General features: G+C 42.6%; 1 protein-coding gene across 5 annotated transcripts in view; it reads right to left on the minus strand.

Moving 5' to 3' along the window:
• Positions 1–27,226, minus strand: part of sash1a (SAM and SH3 domain containing 1a) — a 292,082-nt gene that overhangs the window by 80,588 nt on the left and 184,268 nt on the right. For 2 of the 5 annotated variants that reach the window (XM_084083291.1, XM_084083289.1), the window contains exon 1: positions 9,872–10,586. The exons of the other annotated variants lie outside the window; for them this stretch is intronic. In XM_084083291.1, the coding sequence (XP_083939417.1) occupies positions 9,872–9,991 (120 nt within the window). In that variant the 5' untranslated portion in view covers positions 9,992–10,586. Of the gene's footprint in view, positions 1–9,871; positions 10,587–27,226 lie in introns of those variants that run through there. 5 annotated transcript variants of the gene reach the window in all.

Consider the following 27,226-nt stretch of genomic DNA (forward strand, 5'->3'; position numbering starts at 1 on the left):
TGAGCCCTGGGGGTCCCCGGACCCCACTTTGAGAACCACTGCTTTGCAGTAATAGAGTGAAATGAATGTGCCAACGCAAGCATGTAGGTGTAAAGAGTGTACGGGGGTCAGAACGCGGCCCACATGGCAGTCTGAGTAGTGATTTGTGGGCTACTGAAGGAGGGAGGCTACGGGGGTAAAAAACACATCTGGAGTCTTTATCTATGACAAAAGGCCCTGTGTGTGTATATAAAGATCTGAGATCTATCGTGCGCTGCTCTATCTGACCCAGACAACATATGGTCATGCATGCATTATTGGGCTTAGCACGTTAAACAATAGCCATGTAAAGAAATCCCCGTTTTTAAAAGCAGCTCTTCGGTAGCTTGAGTACATTAACCCATTAAGGCCCTGAGGTTCAGATTCTACAAAATGTCTTTTTGTATGTCAGTTTTCTGAAAAGCGTATGTTTCTATATCAGTGGTGCTCACACTTTTCCATGTCAAGGACCCCCAAACTTATATGCATTTGGCCACGGACCCCCGTCTCAAAATATGTTGTTCCAGGGACCCCCAGAAGCAAAAAATGTAGTTAGAAATGTTTGCTTTAAAACAATGTTCAAAGATTTGCACACATTTTCACACAAAATAGCAGATCTACAAGCTCATAGCGCGGCACTTGTATATCTGCTATTTTTGAACAGCCAAAGTGTAAAATAATGCTTTTTAGCTCAAATGAAAAAGTGACACTATGCGTTCCAGGTCTAAATGGGTTAAGCTGTTGAAAAGAACTTCACATATTAGGGGAAAACAACACGCTTCCTGACAAACAAATGTTGCTTCCAGTTCCACAGAGGTGGCTAAATGCCTGGAATGGAGGAGACTAAAAAACTTGGCTTAGCTGATGCAACCGACTCCACACCCTGGATGCTCGGAACATCATCACCCCCAGTTTGAGTCAAGAACAATCATCATATAAGAACAACACCCAAGCAAATACAAAGAGTGTGTTTGTGGGTGTGCCTGTGTGTGTGTGTGTGTGTGCGGGTGCGCTTCTGCATGTGTCAATGCATGATCATATGTGTCGATGAAATGAAATTTGTCCCTGAGCAAGACTCTTAACCCCTAATTGCTCACAGGTTCTCATTGGAAACAAGACCGCAAGGACTTTCATGAACGACCTGTTAAAAGGAATTATCCTTATCTTTGAGATTAAGAAGGCAGCAATAGAACTCTAGGATAGGCCCGTTCTTTTCCAGGATTTTGTCTTAACAAAGTCTAAACAAAATGTCAGAGGCCATCGGGAGTATTCCTGTAAAGGTCATTTGCTAAAGTTATTACTCAAAGGAATGGCAAAAATCACTGATAAAACACTGAGCGAGTCACTTTGATGCAGTTTACAAAATGAGGTTACAAACTCCTGGTGTTGCAAAACACTGTGTGAGTATTTCAGCAATGTAAGATATGAATGCTATTCAGCCATTTACCAAGACATTTTGCACAACAAGTAATCTATTCCAAAATATATTAAGCGTGAAATGGAATGTAGATGATTAGAGCTTGTGGCTGCATTCCAAAAAAGTCGAATTACCACTGCTTTCATATTGAACCCTATATAATGTCTTGGCCCCTGTACACCCACATGAGGTGGCATGGTTGAGGAGATGAGTGTGGAAACACAATTAAGACCTAGTGACCCCAGGTCACTTAATCAATTAGCCATAGCATTCCTGGCATTCTCAACCTCCCCAGGGTAAGGTTTAGATCTAGAGACAAAAGTCGGTATTGAACCGAGGTGCCACTGCTTCAGTGAAACCACCATGTAGTGTGAAGGGTGGTCTATGCGTTTAAAACTTAAGGCTGATTTGTACTTATGTGCCTATGTGCCTTGCACCGAAAATCTATTAATCTTCAAGCAAGTATGTGACGTGGGCGCGCAGCCAACTATGAAGCAGACATTAATCTGCACTGTCAGGTTTCAGAAAATATACCAAAGAATCTACCATGCTGTCTATCATCAAGTGTCATCGTGGTCTGTGATTCCATAACTATCAAAATATGATTCATAGCCCAAAAATGCACATGATCTTCATCTGCAGATGCTGCCAATATGCCACAGTCACTAAACATTCAACTGTGCATTCACCCTCAATCATAGTAGCCAACTACAAGACATGCACAGTGCACACATTAAAAAATAGGGAAGGATTTTTTTTAGCTAAAAGGGGCAATTATTTACCCGATGTCCAAGCTCAACTGTCTGGATGAAGCATTTAGTGTGGGCAGTTATTATGCTAGAGCTCCTATCTGTGTCAATAAGGATTTCTTTATTTCTTTTGTACATCTGGTAGAACATTTCCTGAGAATTGACTTTCGACAGATTGGACTGGATAAATGCACAACTGCTTACATCCAGTCATCCAGTCACTGGACTCCATAGCTGGAAGTTACCACGTGATTCAAGATCAAGTTTTTATTCATTCATTTCGCAGCCAGCATGCAGGTTAAGAACCCATGAGTTCTTCTGACCTCCTGGGTCTTCTCGCATGCTTAGAAATGACTGCCAAGTTGTAGAGCTAATCTCTCAATCGAATTAAACTCAATTCACGTTTGTTACAACATGCTAGATGATGTGCACTCCCTCAAAAGAAAGAAGTTGTTTGTCATAATAACCAGCAGGACAAGCGTTCCAAAAGGCTCAAAAACCATTAGTCCCGGGCCCAACGTGTTTGCTCTGGTCCAGCCTTTAGGTACACATTCCTGACAGTGCCGTTTGTCATACTGGAACTCACTCACGTCACGTGGGGCTGCGTTTTGGTGTTCATGGCAAGAGAGGGTATTGTTACAGGACTCGCCTTGTCCTCGAGGGGAGGGACGACGATGACAACAGAGTCACGCAGCTGATGTAATGTAAGAATGGCAAGTAGAAAGGATCACTTTCACTTGATACATAACCATAGGATGAGGGCGGCGGGTTGAAAATGGCCACCCACTCACTCGGCATTGTATCACACTGTAACAACGTCTCCCTTCAGAGAAAAGGAACCAACGGAATTGATTCTTCTGTTTCTTCCCCGAGTTGTATATACAATAGATCCAACCTGAGCCAACGAGAAACTGCTCGACTGTCACTCCCCCACACACACAACAAGCCATCATAAAAGCGAGGGCGGGGTAAAGCAATCCTACACTCCACCCATCCCTCCCTCTGCCCCTCCATCCCCCGAGGCTCTTCCGAGAGCCAGGGTTTGTCGGTGCAGGACAATGGCCTCGCTGCTCGAGTCGACTCCTGCCTCTGTTCCAACCATTCGTACCCAGCCATCAGCACCTAAACCACCTACCACCACGGGCTCTGAAAAGAGCTTCCTGGACTGGCATCGAGCGCAGCTGCACAGCTGGCTAATCAGAAAGAAACACGCCAGGGAACCGGGAAGGGGGACAGGGGGGGGGTGAAATGCGTGACCGTGATGCATAAAACCAATGAGGGCAGGAAGAAGAGAAGATGTGGAGGCATTCGGTCATGCATGCAAATGAACACAGGTCATCGTCACATTTCCAAGTTCACGTGAATAAAAAAATGTGCAGAGAGCAAGTGCAGAACTTTGGTTACGTTTAAAGCCTGACTAAGAGAAGTTCTGGGCTGGCCATGGGAGGCAAAGGGGAAGACTGGAGGAAGGGGAGGCCAGAGGCCACAGCCAAGCCCCTCTGAAAGGGCTTCCTGAGGATATCCGTGGCTCTCTAGAAGAACAGGGCACCGCTGCCTCAACAGAGGAAACCTGCTCAGGCTCTGCATGACCTCAGCAACGAGTCCAGTCGGGGAGGGAGGGAGGGAGGGGGGGGGGGGGGGGGGGGGTGCGGTGACCTGAGCTGGGCTTAGCTAGTCTGGGCCTGAGGTTAGTTTGTGCTTACAATGGGAAAGATCAAGTTTAACACTGAGCAAAAATATTGGATGAGATACAGAGAATGGCCTCATAGCCTTGATTCTGCTGCCAAGATTTGAGGCAGACGACTCGCATGTAAGTGTTATGGTGGGTGGAAGCAAATAGGGATTTCACTTCGTCTAACCATATGTTTCCCAGACAGGATCAATAGTCTTGTCTCAAGGGCAATATGAAAGCCTTGGGTTGGGCCGTCTACTTTAACAGCACACAGCTTTCCAAGTGGAACTTGACACCCACACAAATGTAAACACAACAAAACACTAGAAAACTCTTTAAAAAGATAAGACTTCTCTACACACAGACACGTTAAAATGACTTTGGAATTGATTCACCTTAAGCCTATAATCTCAAGACCAACTTCCAAGAAAAATGGGATGAGAGAGACCATTCAGAAGACCAGAGGGAAGATAAGGAATACAGAGAGTGTCTCTCTCAGCTGTCCAGGTATAATGTGATCAAATCAGCTGGGCTTGGAAGGAACACTATTTGATGGCTTGCCAAGCCTTGCCAAAAGTCTCATCTGGAAATGGGTACTTAACTTTTTTTCTTCTTTTTTTTAAGATCAGTTAAAAGGAGATGCAACAGCTTTTCCAAGTAAAACTGTGTTTCAGGGGAGGAGGAAATGAAGGGTGTGTGATATTTGAGGTGTGGCGGTGAGATTGAATTTAACATTCAACAATAACTGTTCCCAATTTGACTCAAGGTCAAGGAAAATGTAAGCTTCCACAAGTCCACTGGGTTCCGAGGGTAAATCCCTATTATTCAGGCGTCTTTAATTCCAAGCAGTTAGCATAGCAAGCAGCACAGCTTTATCTTGAGCTCTATATATGCTCCCAAACATTGTGATGCTCTTAATTAGCTCAAGGGCTTGTTTACTCGGGCTTAAACCACAAATAAATGACTGGCACACTGAGGTATTCTCATTAAAACACATTCCTCCACGGTCTGCATTGTATGGTTAACCTCAAGAGGCATGGGGCTTCTCAGAATAAAACATTCTTTGATCGCAAGAAAAACATGATGATTCTCATTGTGATGGTACGCCAATGACACTATACTACAATGCTATGTCATATTATCTTCACTATAAAACTGTATTTCAAATCATGCCAATCGGTCAGTGCTGATGCTGACACACTTTGGCCTTATGTTTGGTTGTAGCTGTATGCTGTAAAGTGGAGCATACATGTTGGTTTAGATCTGTATCTGTCTGACATGGCATGCGAGCATGTCATCACTTGTGAGGGGGCTAAGAACAAATTCATTTCTGGTATCAAGTTAACCCGTTGAGGCCTGAGGTTCCGATTCTACAAATGTCTTCTAAAACGGTTTTCTGAAAAATCGTATATTTCTATATCAGTGGTGCTCAATCTTTTTCATGTCAAGGACCCCCAAAATGATATGTATTTGGCCGCGGACCCCTCCATCTCAAAACATTTTGTTCCAGGGACCCCCAGAAGTAAAGGTCTGAGTTTAAAATGATCGCTTTAAAACAATATATATTCAAAGATTTGCGCATATTTTCGCGATTTTTCAAAAATAGCAGATCTACAAGCTCGTAGCGCGGCACTCGGTGCCGCGCTACGAGCTTGTATATCTGCTATTTTTGAATAGCAAAAGTGTAAAATAATGCGTTTTAGTTCAAATCAAAAAGTGTTCATTTAACTCTTGAGAGTGTGGATCCATTTGGGTCCACGTCGTTTACACTCTCCGAGTAAGAAACAATGTCAGTAAAAAACAAAACAACACTGAGGATTTACTGTGTAGGCTTGGGGCGAACCAAATTCAAAAGGGCATTCCCACACCGGGCCCCCAGCAAAACAAAAGCTATTGAAACACATTACATAGTGCAATGGCTATATATAGGATGGCCATTTGGCCTCCAGGGAGATAGCCAGGGCATTTCATTGTGCTGGACAGGTTGCATAAAGATAGAGGCCCAATGTCCATGCCATCTGCTAATGATAATTCATTACTTACAAAAATATACATTTATAGAGATCATGTATCTTGAAATATTAAAGGTAGGGTAAGTGATATTTTTGGGTTAAAACAAAAAGTATTTTGTTAAAAGGTTAAATCACTATTCTGATAGTAATCATTGCTATAGAGTGTTTGTTCAGTAACATATGTCTCCCTGTCTCTCCAGCTCTTTAATAAACAGAAAATACATTTTTCGGTAGGTGTCAAAATCTCAGCCAATCAGGAGAAAGTACCCATTTTTAAGCTTCATTTGCATAGTGTTCCAGTTCCAATTTTGTCTGCTCATTTCTTAGTGTCATCACTTCCAATTTCACTTGTTTAATCTGTATCCTGATTGAGTTCTCTGTCCTGGTTGGATAAAATTGGAAATGAAACTGAAACTGAAACGAAAATGCATTTTCTGTTTAATAAAGAGCTGGAGAGACAAGGAGACTCCTAATACTGAACAAACACTCTATAGCAATGAGTACTATCAGAATATAGAGCTATTTAACACTTATTTTAACCAAAGCAAATCACTTACCCTACCTTTAATTACTTACAAAAATATACATTTATAGAGATCATGTATCTTGAAATATTAACATTATTGGGGATAATGATTTTTATGATACTTTGATCAAGGGGGAGACAGCAAACAGTGAGCTGTTGATGTCATCAGCCATCACTGCCTGCATGGGTGATTGTGTTTCAGGATGCTGAAGATATGACCAAATGCTTGGCAGTTTGACATTTGCCTCAGGAGTCAAGAAAAAGAACAATAAATCTGATCTCCTGACTGGGAGCCCAGGTCTCCCACTCAGTGTCAGAGGGCAAAAGAAACTCTGCCTCTGCCTTTCACCCTCTATTGCCTGTGTGTGCATGCATGCAACCACCCACACACACACACACACACACACACACCCAGGCCATTCACAACTCCCAGGTCGCACACAAAACCAATTGAACACAAACGCTGTGTGAAACTGACCACAGCACACTTATTATGCAGATCAATACGTCTTTGGTCTAGGTCTTACATTGTTGCCAACATGCATTGCACGTCACTGGAAAAATAAGGGGTTCAGTGTAACACTGCAAATAAACGTAATCAAATGAAATCGCCGAGATGACATAAGATAACACACAATTTGAGCCCAAAGCCTGGCAAGCAGACATGTCTGCTTGCCAGGCTTTGCTCTCAAATTATATGTTATCTTAATATGGGAAATTGATATTTGTAAATTAATATATAGCAAGTCAGACCTTCTGACCTCTAAAACAGTAATTCTTCACAATGTTTCCCCTATATAAACCTTCCCACAGACACACATTCCAGCACAGCAGTCTTGCAGAACAAGTGTTTCTCTCTAGCTTCTCTGCAAACAACTTGCTGCATGGAGTTTCTCTAGCCCTGGGTTCAAACTTAGCCTAGTTATAGCTTAAATGGCTTTTTTTTTTTAAACATTTAACCCATTTAGCCGGGAAAGTATCTGTGTCATTTTTAGATTTCTTTGACTATTCAAAAATATCAGATATACAAGCTTATACAAGCTTATACAAGCTCATAGCGCGGCACCGAGTGCCGCGCTATGAGCTTGTAGATCTGCTATTTTTTGTTTTTTATGTGAAAATTTGTGCAAATCTTTATTATATATATATATTTTGTTTAAATATATATTCAAAGATTTGCACTAATTTTTTATGATTTTTCAAAAAATAGCCAAAGAAATCTAACATGACAGAGATACTTTCCCGGATTGGATGTGTTTAAGCTATAACTAGGCTAAGTTTGAACTTAGTGTGAGGTGGTGCAACTGGCACCTGGTCCATAGCGTTAGAAGGAGTTCTCCTTAAACGCTATGTTACTTTTGAGCCGTTGCCCGCACACCCGCGGTAGCGCAGGCTGCGCAGCCTCTCGTCTGTAGTCAAAAATGAAGAATACAGAGTCGCTACTCACCAAAACAAAGACGGTTTTAAGATGTTGACAGCCTACTCTCCTTGGTGGGAACCCTCGGAGCCCCCCACCTCACGTCTAAGATACACCTTTTGACCTAAACGTTAAATAATCCACCGGACGGGGTAACGTTTTTTAGATTACTCCACTGCGCCCCCTACAGATCCGGTCAATGGAATTTTTCTATTGACAAGAGTTTTTCCATCCGGTGAATTATTTTACATTTTGGTCAAAAAGTGTATTTTAAACGTGAGGTGGGGCGCTCCGAGAGTTCCCACTGAGGAAAGTAGGCTTTCAACATCTTAAAATCGTCTTTGTTTTGATGAGTAGCAAAAGTGTATTTTTTACTAGAGACGACATGGCGTTAAGGAGAGGAGAACTCCTAACGCTATGGACTAGCTGTAGAATACAACTCTCGTAGACGTATTTATGATTATGACGTTTTCAATCTACAAGAGTTGTAGGGTTCACCCCCCATGGACACAGGGACTTTCAGCACTATACCCCGTAGACACTCCAAACATGTACAAATTGAAAATGAAAGTGCTTAACCCCAAGCCCCAAATGTTAACTCTCGCTACGGGGTAGTAGTTTAATGTAATAATCCATATCTTTCAATAAAGAAGTGTTTTAATGCCGTCTGTGGCCGAACGCCATTTTTTCACCCTCGTTTACTTCCTGTTTACATTGAGTGTAATTCCGGGTTTCACCAGATGGGCGCGTCACTACCGCCCATTGGGAACTTCCGACAGAATCGGCCACAGACGGCATTAAAACACTTCTTTATTGAAAGATATGGATTATTACATTAAACTACTACCCCGTAGCGAGAGTTAACATTTGGGGCATGGGGGTAAGCAGCTTTATTTTCAATGTGTACATGTTTGGAGAGTCTACGGGGTATAGTGCTGAAAGTCCCTGTATCCATGGGTGGTGAACCCTACAACTCTCGTAGACTGAAAAGGTCAGAATCATAAATACGTCTACGAGAGTTGTATTCTACAGCTAGAGTTTCACTAAAAGTTTCAGGACTTGTTGTTGTTGTGGAAATCTGAAATGAGCACAAGATTAATCTTTCAATAGAGTGTAGAAATATAGCCTAGAGAAGCCTACCATGGTTTTACACGGATCCAGCATGCAATGAAATCCAACCCGGCTTGAATGTTGAGTGAGCTCCTGCGCTCCTTGCAAACTCCTAGAAACAACAAAGTGACTCCAACTCCAATCTCGACCCTAACTAACTAACCTACTAGCCTGACATTGGCCAGAGGAACTTGTGAGTGAATCCACGTTATCAGTATGGCCATACCACATGTGGCTGCGATCGATTTTATGCGTCGGCCTGATTCAGGCGCTCTCTCCCCAAGTGTTTTGATGCTGTGATTTGCATATGCATGCAATCTACTTCAATACCAGTGGTGGGAAAAGTACTCAAATGTTTTGCTTAAGTTAAAGTATCAATGACACAATGTAGAAATACTATAAGTTAAAGTCCCGGAATTCAAAATGTACTTTGAGTAAAAGTACAAAAGTAGGCCTATTGGTATAAAAATGGACTTTAAGTACCAAACGTAGTAAGTACTCCTTATGCAGAATGTCCCATGTCACAAGTTTTCAAATGTATAAAATATGTAGAAAATCTTTTTTTAAATTGCAGATTTATAGCCATTTTCAATGAAGTGGTTTTGTAATAATAATCTACATCTACACAGTAACTTGTAACTACAGTTTACATATAATTGTAGTGGAGTAAAAGTACAATATTTTCCTCTGAAATGTATAGCGGAGTAGAAGTAAAAGTATTGAACACTGTACTGAAGAAAGTAAAACATACCTCAACATTTGACTTGAGTACATGTACTTAGTTACTTCACACCACTGCTGCACACGATCAACTTCAATACACAATCAACGACTACTAGACAGACATGCATGTCTGTCCCTTTGACAACAACAACAAAGTATTTCTCAGCTACTTGTTACTTACAGCCCTTTATCTTCCTGTCTACCCTTCCCCCCTTAGAGAAACTCACCAGCATCCCCATCACGTCCGTCCACAGTTGGGTGAAACTGTCGGACGGCGCATTGTCGGACGTCCCGGGCTCCTCCGTGTCCGTGGACGGGCCAGCCGTGGCCCCCTGGTTGCCTTCCATAATATAATGTTTATGGTGCGTTCACTTTATGAGCCTCAACCCCAGACCATACACGGTCTGATCTGACCGCGACAACACGTTGATCCTCGAAAAAAAGGTGACAACAAGAACAAGGTAACTTTGCCAGTGAAAGTCGCCCTTGTCGCTCCAGTAAAACAATGTCCTAACATTCCGGGACGCGATCTAATAAAGTATTAAAAACGCGTAAAATACGCCGAGACATGATTCCCTCGAAATGACAAACGCATAAAGTAATATCCAACACCGCTTCTTCTCCTCAGGTCCGTTTTTTCCTCCTCTGTCCCATTACTGACCGGGTCATTTACTCTGTGAAAAAGTTTCTCGCAGCAGCCCACACCGCACCGCTTTGCATGGGCATGAACCAAACCATACACCGTGGGGAGGAGGAGGAGAAGGAGAACTCTTCCCCCAACAACGTAGTCCAAAAGTATTTAATGTAATCCCTTGGGCGACCGACTGAAACAAAGTCTAAAGAGCTCGGTAATTACGCGACAGAGATGGTGACAAACTTCCGTTCAAAACAATGAGGGAGAAAAACGCCCGAAGCGCAGAACCTTGTTGATAATTATCCACGCTCCCTCCTCTAAAAAAGTGAGCTCCCCCTCACTCCACGAGCCTCTCTCTTGCAGCTCTCTGCTCTCTCTCTCACGCCCGCGCGCGCACAGCCGCACACACACACACACACACACACACACACACACACACACACTACACACACACACACAGAGAGTCTCACGCACACACACACACACACACACACACACACACACACACACACACACACACACACACACACACACACACACACACACACACACACACACACACACACACACACACACACACACACACACACACACACACACACACACTCCTCCCAGCAAAAACATTACAGCAGCGAAAAGCTGTCCCACCAGAAGTGTAGCATATAGGACCAGTGTTGGAAGAAGTATACTCACATGTTTTACTTAAGTAAAATTATTAATACCACACAGTAGAAATAATCTGTTACAAGTCAAAGTCCAGTATTTAAAATGTACTTGAGTGAAAGTACAAAATGTTGGCTTCAAAATATACTTAAAGCACTCAATGCAAAAGTACTCGTTAGGCAGAATGTCCCATTTCACAGGTTTAATGTATCGAAATCTTTTGAAAATAGAAGGGGGAAAAAAGAAAATAGCAGATCTACAAGCCACAACACATCGCGACACGTGATCTTGTAGATCGGCTATTTTCAAGTAGCTGAAGTATATAAAGTGTTGAAGTGGTTAATGTATGTTTTGTAATAATCAAAATCTGCAAAGTACATTTTTTTCCCGTAACCTGTAAGCTGATTGTATGACATTCTGCATAGTAGTGTATATTTGTATGTCTTCTTAAATGTCATCATGATTTGAGTGCATGAGGATCTCATTTTAAATAAGCCAAGTGCTTTTATGAGCGATCCAGTTTAGAGGACCTTGTATTGTGAATTGTACTTCCATGTACTGTTACCATGTCTTTCTAAATAAAGTATTCAATCAATCAAACTAGTAACTAAAGTTTTCAAATAATTGTAGTGGAGTAAAAGTACAATATTTGGTTCTGAGATGTAGTGGTTAAGTATTGAAAATTGTAAGTACTCCAGTAAAGTAAAATTACCTCAACATTGTACTTAAGTACAGTCCTTGATACATGTACTTAGTTACTTTACACCACTGCACGGTGCATACAACACCAACTTTTACTAGCCAAAAACTTTATTTTAAACACTTATTTTGAACTGCAGATGAATAGCCTGCAGACTTTTTACCATGGCTTTTCCACCAATACTTTATCCATCAACCAACGCTGAATAGAGTTTGGGAACAAAGCGACATTCTGCGCACAATTGCATCAAAAACAAAGGCGCATGGGAACATGTTTTTAAAGGGGGGTGACGCACACGCTGCCCTATTCATGTTACAAATCTCCATGAATACCCTGCAACAACACAAGAAAGACCTTGGAGCTTTGGCAAAAAAGTAGCAATTATTCAGGCTTGGATGCTCAAAACGCACCAAAGCATTTGATGTTATAACTAAGTAAAAGCAGTGCCCGGCGCGCAGATCTCATTTGAATAACGGTACAATAGTGTCGCGATTTAGGAGGGAAAAAAGCGAAACATGTTATGATGAGCGTGAAATTGCACAGTTGTGCTCAGTGATTAGTCGTTTGTTATGCTCCACCACCAAGCAACTCTATTGTAATCGTAATACATTCTAAGACTGTCTGTGTCCTGTCGCCTTTGCCAGAAACACATTCTCTCCGAGAACGGTCTGCTGGTGAACGGCAACAGCTGCCAAGGTCGCGTGACAGATGCCAGAACTCGAGGGAGGGAGAGAGATATAGAGACAGGACTGCAAAAAAAAAAAAATCAAAGCTTCTCACTTTTCACTCAGTGAGAAGCTTTTTCAGTTTTTCCATGGCTCCATATAGGAATCAATAACCCACGCTTCACCTGCTGTTTGCACTATATGTAATCACATACAGAAATCACAAATGGAAACAGAACAAACGCTTATTTAATTAACCACATGAACCTTAGGTGTCCCCATTCTGGGAATGTCATAGTAGGATAACATTTGGTGACACTAGAGGCAAACATTCAGCAAAAATAGCAGATCTACAAACTCATGTAGAGCTTCTAGATGGGCTATTTTCCGCGAGGGGATTTGGTGTACATTGATAAAATGACGGAGCAAGTGTAACGTACATACGTCTAGATTTACTGATATCAATATGATATTTTCATGTCTCATATTGATATTAGTATGTCTAGAGACGTATGTACTATTAGAAAATATTACGTCCTGATTAGCCTATGTTCGCTACACAAGCATACGCCCCATGGGGGACTGCGGTCAACAAAGGGTTTAAGGGGTTGCTATCTATTATTACACTGTAAACGGACATCAAAGTAGCCGTACAATAAACCCAAGAGCTACAAGTTCCAGTTCTGCATTCTGGACATTTAATAAGAGGCCATCTCTCAATTACATACAGTATGTTAATGTCCATCAGTCATCACACATATGCACACCTTTATGCATACTCTATTATTATGCTTTTCTTTGTGCAATAATAAATTAAAAGGTGATACCAGTTTTTGACTCTCCCCTGCAAGTCAACCCAGTTACAGTGTGTGTGCGTGTGTGTGTGTGTGTGTGTGTGTGTGTGTGTGTGTGTGTGCGCGTGCGTGTGTGTGTTAGCGTGGTTGAGGACGAATGGCGTTTGAAGGCCCAGGACAAGAAGCAGATGCTACGCTTCACAGTAAAAACTTGCTTACTGTCTAAACACACTGAACACACGCTGACACACGTGCAGCTTTGTTCACCAGGGAGACTCTAGCCTCCAAGGGTCATCACTACTGACCCCAGACAGAAACCCCAGGGTGACATCCACAAACGGTCGTCCTGCAAGTATAGCGGCTATGTGTGTTGGTACAGACATGTGCGTGTGTGTGTGTGTGTGTGTGTGTGTGTGTGTGTGTGTGTGTGTGTGTGTGTGTGTGTGTGTGTGTGTGTGTGTGTGTGTGTGTGTGTGTGTGTAGTGTATGTGTGTGTATCCATCCATCTTGCTCGTTTTCCTGTGAGGGCTGACCATGACCGACCACGGTGTGCTTGAGATGCAACACCCTCCTCCTCTTTCCCCTGCTGCCACTAGTGAGGGAGGGGTGGTGTTGGAAGTCAAACGCCCCTCCCCCACCCACCCAGCCTCCCTCACGCTCTTCCCCAGGACAAGACCCCACCTGGGGGGGGGGGGGGGGGGGGGGGGCTCAAAGTAACAGAGGGATCAGACTGGTAATAAGGAGAGGAGGAATGGCCTGTAACTTGACTCAGTGCACACTCATCAAACACTAGAGAGAGAGACTGTGTGTGTGTGTGTGTGTGTGTGTGTGTGTGTGTGTGTGTGTGTGTGTGTGTGTGTGTGTGTGTGTGTGTGTGTGTGTGTGTGTGTGTGTGTGTGTGTGTGTGCGTGCGTGCGTGCGTGCGTGCGTGCGTGCGTGCGTGCGTGCGTGATGTGTCGTTCATGATCGATTCGTTCAAAAGGACTAGTTCATTGCCGCGAACGTGAACGAGTTCGTTCACTTCCTGAAACTGTCACAACGCGTCGCATCGCGACCCGTTGTGAGCTTGTAGATCGGCTATTTTCAAATATGTTAGTGCTTTTACTTTTGGTACTTTAAGTATATATATATATATATATATATATATAAATATATATATATTTTGAAGCCAATACTTTTGTACTTTTACTCGAGTAAATTTTGAACACTAGAAAATAGCGCTACTGAACGAGACCGTGAACGAATCATTTGAACGAATCATTGCCGTGAACGTGAACGAAATCGTTCGTTCACTGAAATGAACCTTTTTTCCCACCACTAGTGTGTGTGTGTGTGTGTGTGTGTGTGTGTGTGTGTGTGTGTGTGTGTGTGTGTGTGTGTGTGTGTGTGTGTGTGTGTGTGTGTGTGTGTGTGTGTGTGGTGTGTGTGTGTGTGTGTGACGTGCGACGTGCGACTGTGCGTGGACTGTGCGGGCGCGTGCGGGCGTTAGAAGATCCCTGCCAACCCCTCCCCCACACACACTCAACACTAATCCAAGTGTCATGTTGCCAGTCAAGAGGAAACACTCTTTTGTCACAAGGGTCAATTAGACGTTTGCTGTTTTTATTGTTTCTCCATTGGCCAGTTTACCACTGAACTAAAACATGGTACAGGTAGACTGGTCTCTTTTTTTATGTGAACTATATCTGTAAAACGGTTCTAAAGGGCTCCTCATGTCTCAAAGCGCTCAGGGATGAGGCTAAACATGTGGAGTGTATAAACAACATACACCTGGAACCCATTCACACCACCTATAAATTTGAATAACTCTTAAAGTGGGATGAGAACGCTAAATTGATTCCATGGCTTTCCAAATCGGTTGGTGTGTGAAACGGATGATGTCATGAGGATTATAAATCACATCTATGTAGGTTAGTCTGAGCTTAGATTTGAAAGCTTTATAACATGGTTTGGTGGGCGCCACGCTGACATGAAACCATACACGCTGCGATGTCTTACATTCGATTTTTCAGTTTCTTCTTCGTTCTCACGCTTTGTCTCTTTGTATGACTAAGACGAGTACGCTTATCATTATTATGATAACTAATATGATAACTAATAACATTTTATCTCCCCTCCACTAAATAAATGTGTACTCACACACGCACACGCACACACACACACACACACACACACACACACACACACACACACACACACACACACACACACAATGATCAATGTTTAGTTAAGTTTATTTGCACAATGATGTGGATACAAGTACATGCAGTAGAAAATACAGTAATTACAGTGCAGGAATTGAAGGCAGCTTAAAGGATGAATCAGTTTTCTTATTATTTAAACAGTCAAAAAGATCATATAATTACTCAGCTAAAGCTATACTAAACTAACAAATGTACAAACTAACACACACAGCACTGTGAAAACATTATCTAAAAACACCAAACACACTTTAACCCCTTGAACCCTAGACTCCCTTTTCTGGGCATGTCATAATAATGAAAATAATAGAGTTTGTAGATCAGCTACTTTTGGCAAAGAGATTTGGCGTCGAGGAAAAAAAGGAGGGGATCAAGTATAGAGTCCTGGGGGATACGATCAATGAAGTATAGAATTGAAGTGGTTAAGTTTCAAGATGAAATAAAAGTTTTTACCAGGTTGCCAAACCTGGTCTCTATCTACACCCCAGCTGAGCTAGTAATTACTTTTTCATCATTGGTTGGCCCTTTTGCATCACCTTTTCCTCATTGGCTGGTCATTTAGCCAATGAGGGCTCAATGTCCTCTCAGAATATGGGATCTAAAGACGACCCGCAATACTGTGTTCGGCCACTGTATGTATCTCTATGAACTGTGGCGCTGTTCCTCATTTGGCCTTTCAACGTTGCCATGTTTAGTGAGAGAAATAAGCAACCAGGTCTAGGAAAACAAGCCCAAAAGAAGCAACTATAGGTTACACGAGCACTTTCAACCGTCGGCTATTTGAAAATAGCTATGCCGCAACCTGGTGTAATATGACTGTGTCATGTCCTGTTTTATTAGAAAAGTTGCCAAAGAAAAGAACGACTTCACTGTCTTGCTCTTCGCTGCCTACATGCCGGCAGTTTATGTAAACGTATTTCCCAGCAATGTAATGGTATTCATGTATAAATATTAGGTGAATCTTCTGATCAGCACACACTGTGACTTCTGGACCAATCGCACGCACGCACGCACGCACATGCGCACACACACACACACACAGTGGAATCATAAAAGACGGGGGGCCCTTTCTCCTATAATCTCTGCCACCTGCGGAGAGAGGAGCATGCGGCGCAGTGAGCCTCTGGAGAGCATTAGCCCCCTATAGACCCTGCAGGGATCAGCGCAGACAGAAAGACATTAGAGAGAGAGAGTCCCTTATATCTGCAGAGAATCAGCTACGTCTGCACCTGAGTACATTCATTAACCTACACTCACACACTCCCACAGGCTACAGAAAGTCTATATAGTTGAGAGTAGTAGAGAGACAAACTTCCTTTTTTTTATGCGGTGGAGTGTGTATCGACGATGACACGTGCCCTGGAAACATAATGTATACTATTATTACATTTTATAATTGAGTCCTATTATCCCATTAAGACCTGAAGCCGATTCTACAAATGTCTTCTAAATTCCAACGGTATTCTGAAAAACGTATGTTTCTATATCAGTGGTGCTCAAACGTTTTCATGTCAAGGACCCCCAAAATGATATGTATTTGGCCGCGGACCCCCATCTCAAAATATTTTGTTCCAGGGAGAAGCAAATATTTGAGTAAAAAATGTTTGCTTTAAAATAATATACGTATTCAAAGATTTGCACACATTTTCACGATTTAAAAAAAATAGCTGATCTACAAGCTCATAGCGCGGCACTCGGTGCCGCGCTATGAGCTTGTATATCTGCTATTTTTGAATAGCCAAAGTGTAAAATAATGCTTTTTAGCTCAAATCAAAAAATGAGCAAATTCTGAAAACTGACTGCAAATATAAAATACAGACCACGGAAAATGAGAGGAGGAGCAGAGGTAGAAAGAGAGGTGTGAGGGAGGGGAGGGAGGGGGAGGGATAAGGAGGAGAAGCGGGGCATGAAGAAGGAGAGAGGATCTTATGTAAAAGAGGAGGAGAATGGAGAGTTGGAGATAAGGAAGGAATGCGGAATGGGTATAGAGAAATGAAGGGAATGCATGTCCACCTCAGAGATAGACACAGAGAGAGAGGAGTGCTAGACCCTCTGCTGATAGAGAGAGTCAGTGAGAGTGACCCTTGGAGGTCACTCTCACTGACCCCCCGGGCCTTAAAAATAGCCCCTGAAGGAGGTTCGTGGCCCCTGCTGGCTGGGGGGTGATTAACAACTTGAGAGGACAGACATGTACATAGGACACCACCCTTCACGAGGAATGTCTGTCACAGGGTCACACAGCATTGGTGCAAACGTGTAAGGAGATACACCCTGACAAATATATATAGACGGCTATTCTTATAAAACAACCAATTTCTAAAATTCCTCTTTCTTCTCAACCATTAGCAGGTATGTTATGTATACTGACTTGACTGGGAAAAAAAGCAATTACACTTCCACACAGACTGGATCTGTTATATCTCGTCTGTATCTATTTATTTGTATGGCATGTTTCATACATGAATGCAACTTAAGAAGCAAACAATGATCCATACGTTTCATTTCCAAAATGGATACCGTGTTTTTGAAATGAACTGCAACTTCGGATATCGAATACAGATATTTTTTTCCCGCATAAAATATCCTAATAAAAAATCTTATCACACCGCAAGTGTGTGGCCACATCTTTTTATAATGCATTTATTCTTTACCAGCCTGAATCTCATTAATTCCTTTCTTATATTATTACATACAAAGGACTCCAATCACTAAAAGCTTAATTAGATCTGTATTTAAGACTTCCCTGCATGAATCCTAATGTCTTATGTTTTCAGGTTATGCCTTCTCTGTAGATAATTGGGATCAAGGTTTTCTTAGTTATTAATTCAGTTTTGTAGGAGGGTCAAAGGCCACGCTGTCTCCAGGCGCCTTCTTTGAACTCCTCTGTATGTATTCGTTATCCTTATCTATTGGGGTGTGTGTGTGTGTGTGTGTGTGTGTGTGTGTGTGTGTGTGTGTGTGTGTGTGTGTGTGTGTGTGTGTGTGTGTGTGTGTGTGTGTGTGTGTGTGTGCGTGTGTATTCAAATGTTGTGTAGGCGGTCCGGCCAGTCCCCTTGGTGCTTCACACAACACTGAGCCTTGTGTGGGAGCTATCACACAAACCCAATTAGCACGACAACTAATTACTGTTTCTTTGGTGTTTGTCTCCCCCCCTCTTTTCTGCTAACCAGCTCATTAAATTAGATCAACACATCACTCTTTCCACCAAACATCAAGGTTTCAGAGACTTAATAATGAATGCCCGCTGCTCCCTGTCTGTGTTCTGAGGGTATTACTTTATCATTTGTAGGGTGATGATCACCAATAACACTGAAGCTTTTTTTTAAAGCCAGGGCCAAAATTTCAACATGAAATACCAATGCAAGGAATTACCTTTGGGGGAGACACACAGCTAGGGAACAACATGGATACTGAGGCAATACAAAAGGCATAGAAAGTTTCAGAGAGGGAAAGAGGGGAATAAATAAGAGAGGTAGACATCGATGGATTTATTTATACTTGAATACAAAGAAAGAGGCAAATGTCAGCATGAAGGCGTGGAGAGTGGTTGGGGTGTCGTGTGTGTGCGTGTGTGCGTGTGTGTGTGCGTGTGCGTATGCGATAACCAGCTGCGTGTAGCACAAAGCATGCTGCCTAGAATGACAAAACCAAACAGCACACACAGTGTATGGTATGACAACAAAAACAACCCACATCGGGGGCATTGTTATATAAAAGCTTTCAAGACCCGCATACCTGCACCTCGGGGAAAGCAACATGATAACCCGAACACGGTACACAACACTATAGGGAGCATTTCAGTTTGCGGTGGGAATTTGGGTCGATAGCAAAAAAATGACATTCTTTTAGTACAGAGGTGCACAGTAAAACACTCAGTGTTAATGTATCCCTTTGTAACTCAGAGAGTGTCCAAATTCTTACATTCGTGCACTCTCGAGAGTTAAATCAACGCCACGGCTTTTACAGTGTGGAGATCAGGTAGAATAAAAGGAGATAGTTTTGGGGTAGAGTCTGGAGGGGCCTGCTTGAGGGCCTGTAGTAACATGTAGAAATGCTGATGGTGTTGTTAACTAAAGACAAAACATCTTTCACCGGGGTATATTTTTGTTGCACATCCTTCATTATGACAGACAGACATGCTTGCATATTGTGTTAAAGTAGTTGTACCGGTTATGTTGTGTGATATTTGATATGTCATGCCTGCTTCTGCTCTCTGAAAGAAAAATGTATGTGGTTTCTATGCATGTGTTAAGGTTTCTACACCTGTGCAGCTTCACTTTAAATAATTCCTCCCACACACGCATTTCCAGGACCAGCATGCATCTACTGTACCAGTGGTCATCCAATGCCATTATGAAATATCCTTCACTTTGTGTGCATTGTGTAATAAAAACCCATAATGCAAAACCAAGGCATATTTCTGCTCTAAGCCCTGGATTCCTAGATTATCCATGCAGTGCAAGGCCCCATGTGGTAGGTGATTATATTACGCCTGTGTGTGCGTGTGTGTGCGTGTGCGTGCGCGTGCGCGTGTGTGTGTGTGTGTGTGTGTGTGTGTGTGTGAGAGCCGAGATTCCAGTGTGTTGTAATCAGGCGCGACTGAGAGGACAGATGTTGTTTTGGACAAAAAGCGAGCTCCCAAAGGTACGAGCAATACTGGGTGAAATGCCAGGTTCCGCTAATGTGCGTATGTGTCTATCCTATTTGTTTGACCACCAAAACAGTGGTTTTGAATGCTGCGTGTGAGGGTGTATGGCAACGAGTTATGACTGTGGTAGAAACTCTATTGCAGTTCTAGACAAAATATGTGTTGTTCACATTGTTCAGTATGTTTGTGATTATGTGTGTGTGTGTGTGTGTGTGTGTGTGTCAGTGGCAGTGAGGGTCAGTGAGGCCCGCCTGGCAGCTGTGTTGGCGTCAGCATGGCAGTGCCAGGCAGACAGCTAATACCCGTCCCACTGTGTCATACGCTACACAGGGTCGTCCACTGTGAGATCCAGTATACTCCATTCACAACAGCAAAAAAGTACTGGATTTGTCCATAAATGCCCTGTTCTCGCCGTTGTCAATTCATTTTCAATGTAAAAAATTGTAAAGTTATTTTATTTCATTAAAATGCAGGAAATCAATTTCCCTGTAGATCAAATGTCTCACTATACAATACACAAATTCATCTGATCAAATTCATCCACTGTAATGATGTGAACTGCACTTTATGTTACATCTTGGCTTCAGAAACTCACAGAATGTGTATAGAGCTGTGAGTGCTTGCTGGGGATGTCAATGCCTGTTTATCCAAGCCTTTAACTCAAGCTAAAGCTGATGTAACACTGATGGAAACATTGTTTTCCTGCATGTCCCAGGCCTAAACAGTGACTTGAACCCTATGCTTTCCCCACGGGGCCACTTTGCCATCCTAAACTCTTCTCCATCCCTCTCTTCAGTCCCTCAGTCCATGTTGTAGTAAATTAGGAGCTACTAGCGCCCCCTGCTGCTGTCCCATACACTTACATGCCCCGGAGAACAGACCATAACTCCACTTCTTGCCCCTGCTAGACATAGTAAAGTGTATCACATCCGTATATCCTGTCCTATCAAAGGTAGTTAGGACTCCATGTGTTGGCCTCTAAGCACAGTACAGTACAGCACAGTAAAACTAGGTTAGTCCCTGCTGTTGTTAATCACCAGGTGTGCTGTGAACACACTGGATAATTATCGCCTCAAGTGTCATCCATGGTGAATTTCATAGTACATTTTATAGTGTCTCAGGTTTATGGAAAACTAACACACGGAAAGACACGCACGCGTGCGCACAGAGAGAGAGAGAGACAGAGAGACAGAGAGAAAGAGAGAAAGAGAAAGACAGACAGATAGAGAGTATCTATCTATCTATCTATCTGTCTGTCTGTCTATCTATCTAGTTCAGGGGTCTTCAACAGGGGGTCCGGGACCCCTAGGGGGTCCTCAGAGTTACTACAGGGGGTCCGCCAAATCTTTGTGTGACATGATTTTATGTTTTACATTAACCACTTGAACCCTAGCATCCCTTTCCTGAGGAGAACTTTAGCCAAAAATAGCAGATCTACAAGCTCACAACGCCTCGTGCTGCGAGGCGTTGTGAGCTTGTAGATCTGCTATTTTTGGCAAAGAGTTATAGGTGTAGAGGGGAAAAAGAGCAGCAAAAGTTTATCTGAAACGCGATTTTATACAATATAGAGGGGGTCCCTGCTTCATCTCTCTCTCAGCTAGGGGGTCCTTGGCCTGAAAAGGTTGAAGACCCCTGATCTAGTTTAATAGCTTATTGTTTAGGGGTGCCTGTTACCAGTGCACATACCATATGCTCCTAGTGAGCGCAAGGACCTGGGTTCAAATCCGAATCCTGTTTCAAATCCAAATCCTGTCTTCTCTCACATGTCTCTCTCCCCCTTTGGTTTCCTGTCTGACTGAAATAAAGCACAGAACGCCCAAAATAAATCTTAGTTAAATAGTTTACAGTAGCCAGTGGGAATGGATTAAGAATTTTATAGGTCTCTTTCTGCTTGATGCGTCTACAATAAACACTCTCATCTGCTCACCTCATGTCCACAGCAGAGTCAAGGCAGCATAGAAGGAAGCAAAAGACCACAACCTGAAAATGTTCATCTTGAAATGTACGCTGAATAATGGCTCTCATGAAAGAATCCCTCCTCGCTTGAGAGGAACCTTTGAGCCCATTTTGTTGGATGTTTAACTTCCCCCAGTGGAAATTTAAAGACAAATAAAGTTCAGTTCCCACAGAGAGAGAGAAAGAAGAGAGAGAGAGAGAGATAGAGAGAGCTTTTGAAAGAGACCGATGGAGAGCTGAAGAGAGCAAAATACTAAGAGCGAGAAAGCAGAAAATTGAGAGTTTGTGGATAGAATGACTGTGGTGTGAGAGGGGTGCCAGCACTAGAGATGCCCCATCTGTCTCCCTCTCTCTCTCTCACACACACAAACACACACACACACACACACACACACACACACACACACACACACACGCACACACACACACACGCACACACACACACACACGCGCACAGCCAGAGAGTTCTGACTTGCACTCACTGTAAAAAAAAACAACAAGGAGCTGCAGCCGTGTTCAAAACCAGCAAATTAAATAACACCACAAATCCATGTTTATAGCTTCACTGTACACACAGAACGGGTTTCACACCAGCATCAACCCATATGTCACGCGCGCCTCAACACGTCAGTTAACCCACGGCGTATGACACGTCCGCCGTAAGATTTATATTGGCGGTATAGCGAGGTTCGGCAGACATGTCTAACATGACATTTGGTTATGAATTAGACATTATAAAAACTTGTCCTCCGGCCAGCCCCCAAGCTGCTCTGTGGTATGGGTATTCTGTAATTACTGTCAGCGTTCGCCCAACCATCATATATCTCACACACAAACCCTTGAAACCTAATCTGTCTGTCACACGTAACGACGTGGCCAATTGCACACATCAGACGCAAAACGCACAGACACATTACAAATGCACGCTGACATGCAGGAAATCTAATGTTTGGGGACTCGCAATGTATGGAAGAATGGGAAATCAACGGCCTCGACGCTGAAACCCCATTCATGATAGAACATGTATTTAACCCATTAAGACCTGAGGCAATTCTAAAAATGTTTTCTAAATCCTAACAGTTTTTGAAAAAAAAACCTTTTCACGTTTTTTGAAAAATAGCAGATCTACAAGCTCATAGCGCGGCACTCGGTGCCGCGCTATGAGCTTGTATATCTGCTATTTTTGAATAGGGTTAAACGGAACCCCAATTGAACTGTTAAAATACCAAGCCAATGCCAGTAGAGTCTTGAGTGTCAAAAAGACATTTCAACATGTGCTCCAAAACCAGTAGTTTAAGTTACATACGAACGTAATAGATAGTACTAGAATAATCCATATTCAATAGTGCAGGGGTCCCAAATGTTTGTTTTTTTCAGCGCGATACCCAAAAGATAAAATTGGTGTCACCCCCAGGACCCAAATTTACAAAAATATATTATGAATCAATCACTAAAGCCCTATTTAAAAAAATATCTCAAAACGTGTCACATCATGATGCATTGGGAGCTTGTAGATCCGATATTTTCACTATTTTGGAAGAAAAATTACAGCGAAAGTGATTAAGTTATTATATTATATTTAAAAGTGTCGCTTTTCATCTCAGTTCATTTATGAACTTTTATTTTGATTTCTGAAAAAAACGAAAACGAAATAATACTAATGATAATTTTGTAGTAAAGGTAGAAAAATGGCATATTTACTTATGACCCATGAAAACGGGTCACAACCAGCGTTGCCAGATTCTGTGAGAGAAACAAGCAACCAGGTCTAGGAAAACCAGCCCCAAAAGAAGCGACTATGGGCCACACGAGCACTTTAACATATACATCAGTTATATTTGAAAATAGCAGATCTACAAGCTCACAACGTTGTGAGCTTGTCGATCGGCTATTTTCAAATCAAATCTTGCGGGGAAATTATAATAAGCAAGATCTGGCAACCCTGGTCACAACCCCTATGTTTGGGAAACACTGTAAATAGTGGAATAAAGACGCAGCAGCACCGATACGTTCCTAATTGTAGGTTGTACAGTAAACAGACAGCTGAGCTGGTTGACTGACTGCATAGCATGGCTGTGGATTGTGGAGCTGTCTCTGTGTCTGACAGCATCCTCTGTATTTGACTTGCTGGTGAAGCCTGTTATATAACAAGACGCCCTCGTTGACCTCACTATAGCCAGAGTTCTGTCATATGTCTGAAACCTGGCTGACACGATGACCTTTTCTGCTCTTCCTTCGCTTGTATAGAGTTTCATTTGTCCTGCTCCTCTCTATTGGATTGGTTCTCAAAGAAGGGTCCGGCAACCCCCAAGGGGGTCCTTGGGGTGCGTTCCAGGGGGTCCCCAGCAAAAGTAGTTAATCGCAGCGTCACAACCGTTTTAACCACTTTAAACTGAGTGTCCCTATTTTGGCCATTTCACGCCCAATTTTCAAAAACACAAAAAAAACTTGAAATAGCGATCTTTGCTATTTGTCGTAAAACTAAGTATATCGGGCTTAAGTGGCTAAAGGATGTACATTTTACTATTACTGCAACGATAACATGAATATCTAGCCGGATTGAAAAGGTTTTAATAAGGGCAATTAATCTTTAATATGTTGTTACAACAGGACTATCCGTGGGAGGTGACCTCGACAATGAGACAACAAGTAAGCCACTTGACAGTACAGATGACTGGCAGACAGCCCAGCCAACCAGATGCTGGGAGGGCTGTGTCTCCAACACCTCTCAAAACAAACATTCTGGTTGCTATACAATGGTTTCTGTGTGTGTGCGTGTGCGTGTGCGTGTGCGTGTGTGCGTGCGTGCGCGTGTGTGTGTGTGTGTGTGTGTGTGTGCGCGTGTGTGTGTGGGACTGTCTCCATCTGTGTCCGTCTTTCTGTCTGCCTGTCTACACAAAACTCCAACCACACAACACACAAACATAGTGCAAGCTCAGCGCAACCACTGTAGCCTCCACTTTCACAGGAATTTCCCCCCTATTTCAGCCCTGAGGTTCCTGCTTACACTGGCAAAATATGAGCCCAGTGGCAGCCTTTACCCACAAAACACAAAACAAAACAAAACTTGTATATTTTCCTAATTACTTAAACAGGTTCACATGGAAAAGTGCTAGATACTGGTTCCGTTCAAACATGGGGATGGCGTCCTCTGTGTCTTCGGCAGGCTTTATGAGGCAGAGAAATAAAATGAGGGTTGTTGCGTTTGTTCTAAGTCACATGTTCACATGAGTAATGCTTGTAACTTTCCTCCGCTGAGGAGGACTGTGCTTTGGGCTGTTCTGTTCACTGGTGAAGAATATTCATAGTCGTGTACTATAACTGCACCTACCATGACTGTTCAAACAATTTCTAATCAGATTTAACCCATTAAGACTTGAGGCGATTCTTAATTTTTTTTTCTAAATCCTAATCCTTTTCAAACATAGCAGATATACAAGCTCATAGCGCGGCACTCGGTGCCACGCTATGAGCTTGTAGATCTGCTATTTTTGAATAGCCAAAGAAATCTAAAGTGACACAGATGCGTTCCAGGTCTTAATGGGTTAATAAGGTTCTTTAACCATTTGCAGAAAATAACAGATCTACAAACTCAAAAACAGAGAAGTAAAGAGCCGACCCCTCACTCCGATCAACTAATTATTGGTTTACTAAAAGTATGGAGGGTTTAAGTCAGGGGTGGGCAACTTTGATGATGGAGAGGGCCACTATATTATATTTTCACACTCACTCCAGAGGGCCACATTGCATATACTGTAGGGCAGACACCTCTTAGCTCCGTATTTTAAATTATACAAAAATAAATAATCATTTTCGTAAATCAATGCTGTACTTCGCCATTCTATGTCAAACAAAAGTAGCAAAAATGGCTGATCCGGGGCCAAATACATAACAATGTGGGGGTCTTTGACTTGGAAAATGCCTTGGTTGAACCTAACATCCACTACAAGCGAGGTCAGTACCACACATCACTGGGTAGAGAGCAAGATCTCTCACTCAACATAATAACCCTGGAGTGAACGACCACAACTCAGGCCTTCTGGATGGAGTGGGGTGGATGTTGAATTTGATATCGAAAGTGGACAGACTGACAGACAAGTAGCCGAAGGAACAGACGATGGAGAGAGAGAGAGAGAGAGAGAGAGAGAGATGTGTGTAGATAGTACATTGGACTGGGCTCAATGCCAGAAACTTGCCTCAAGGCATGGATCTTTCTCTGTTGCCAGCATGGTGCTGCAGCTTTAACCCATTAAGACCTGGAACTGTGACATTTTTAGATTTGAGCTAAAAAAGCATTATTTTACACTTTGGGCTATTCAAAAATAGCAGATCTACAAGCTCGTAGCGCGGCACCGAGTGCCGCGCTACGAGCTTGTAGATCTGCTATTTTTGAAAAATCGTGAAAATGTGTGCAAGTCTTTGAATATAAATACTTTTAAAGCGAACATTTTTAACTCGAATCTTTGCTTCCGGGGGGTCCCTGGAACAAAATATTTTGATGGGGGTCCGCGGCCAAATACATATCATTTTGGGGGTCCTTGACATGAAAAAGATTGAGCACCGCTGATATAGAAACATACGTTTTTCAGAAAACTGTTGGGATTTAGGAGACATGTAGAATCGGCTTCAGGTCTCAATGGGTTAAAGTGTGTGTGTGTGTGTGTGTGTGTGTGTGTGTGTGTGTGTGTGTGTGTGTGCGCGCGCGCGCGTGCGTGTGTCCATTGAGTGTATACTCTATAAACAGAGTGCTTGTGCATGCCTATGGCAGATGTAGTCGGTGTAACTTTCTCTGGATCCCTCCTACATCTCTCTATTCTTACAGTATTTTCACATCTGTCTTGTCGTCATTCTCAGAACCATGATGCCTCCTTCTCTCTGTCAGTCTCTCTCCATCTGAATGTCTCCATGTTGGGCAGGCTGTCAGAGCCATTCAGCACATTGCCTTGTTGTCCTCCAACATGAGAGGTTTTGCCAAGTAGCTTTGACGTTTTGCCACAAATTACTCTGGAGTTATTATCAATTATTAATTTCACAATCCTAAAGGGATTTTTTTGCATTTTTTTGTTGTTTTTTTCCACTTTTGTAGTTGCAGTCGGGTGGAAAACCATGTATGTCCAAAATCTTTACTTTTCAGGCAATGGAAAAACTAACCTTTGTTCCAATGGATCCAGTTTAGTTATTAGTCAACATGCTCTTTTCAATACTTTTCATTGATTAAATATTGATAAAACCCGCAGACGTAGCCACTTAAACTTTCCACATTTTAGCTATTTTCGCTACTTTAACCCATTAAGACCGGGGACGCATCTGCGTCTCATTTT

Source organism: Gymnoscopelus microlampas, assembly GCF_963454915.1.
Source record: "Gymnoscopelus microlampas genome assembly, chromosome: 16".
Classification (NCBI taxonomy): Eukaryota; Metazoa; Chordata; class Actinopteri; order Myctophiformes; family Myctophidae; genus Gymnoscopelus; species Gymnoscopelus microlampas.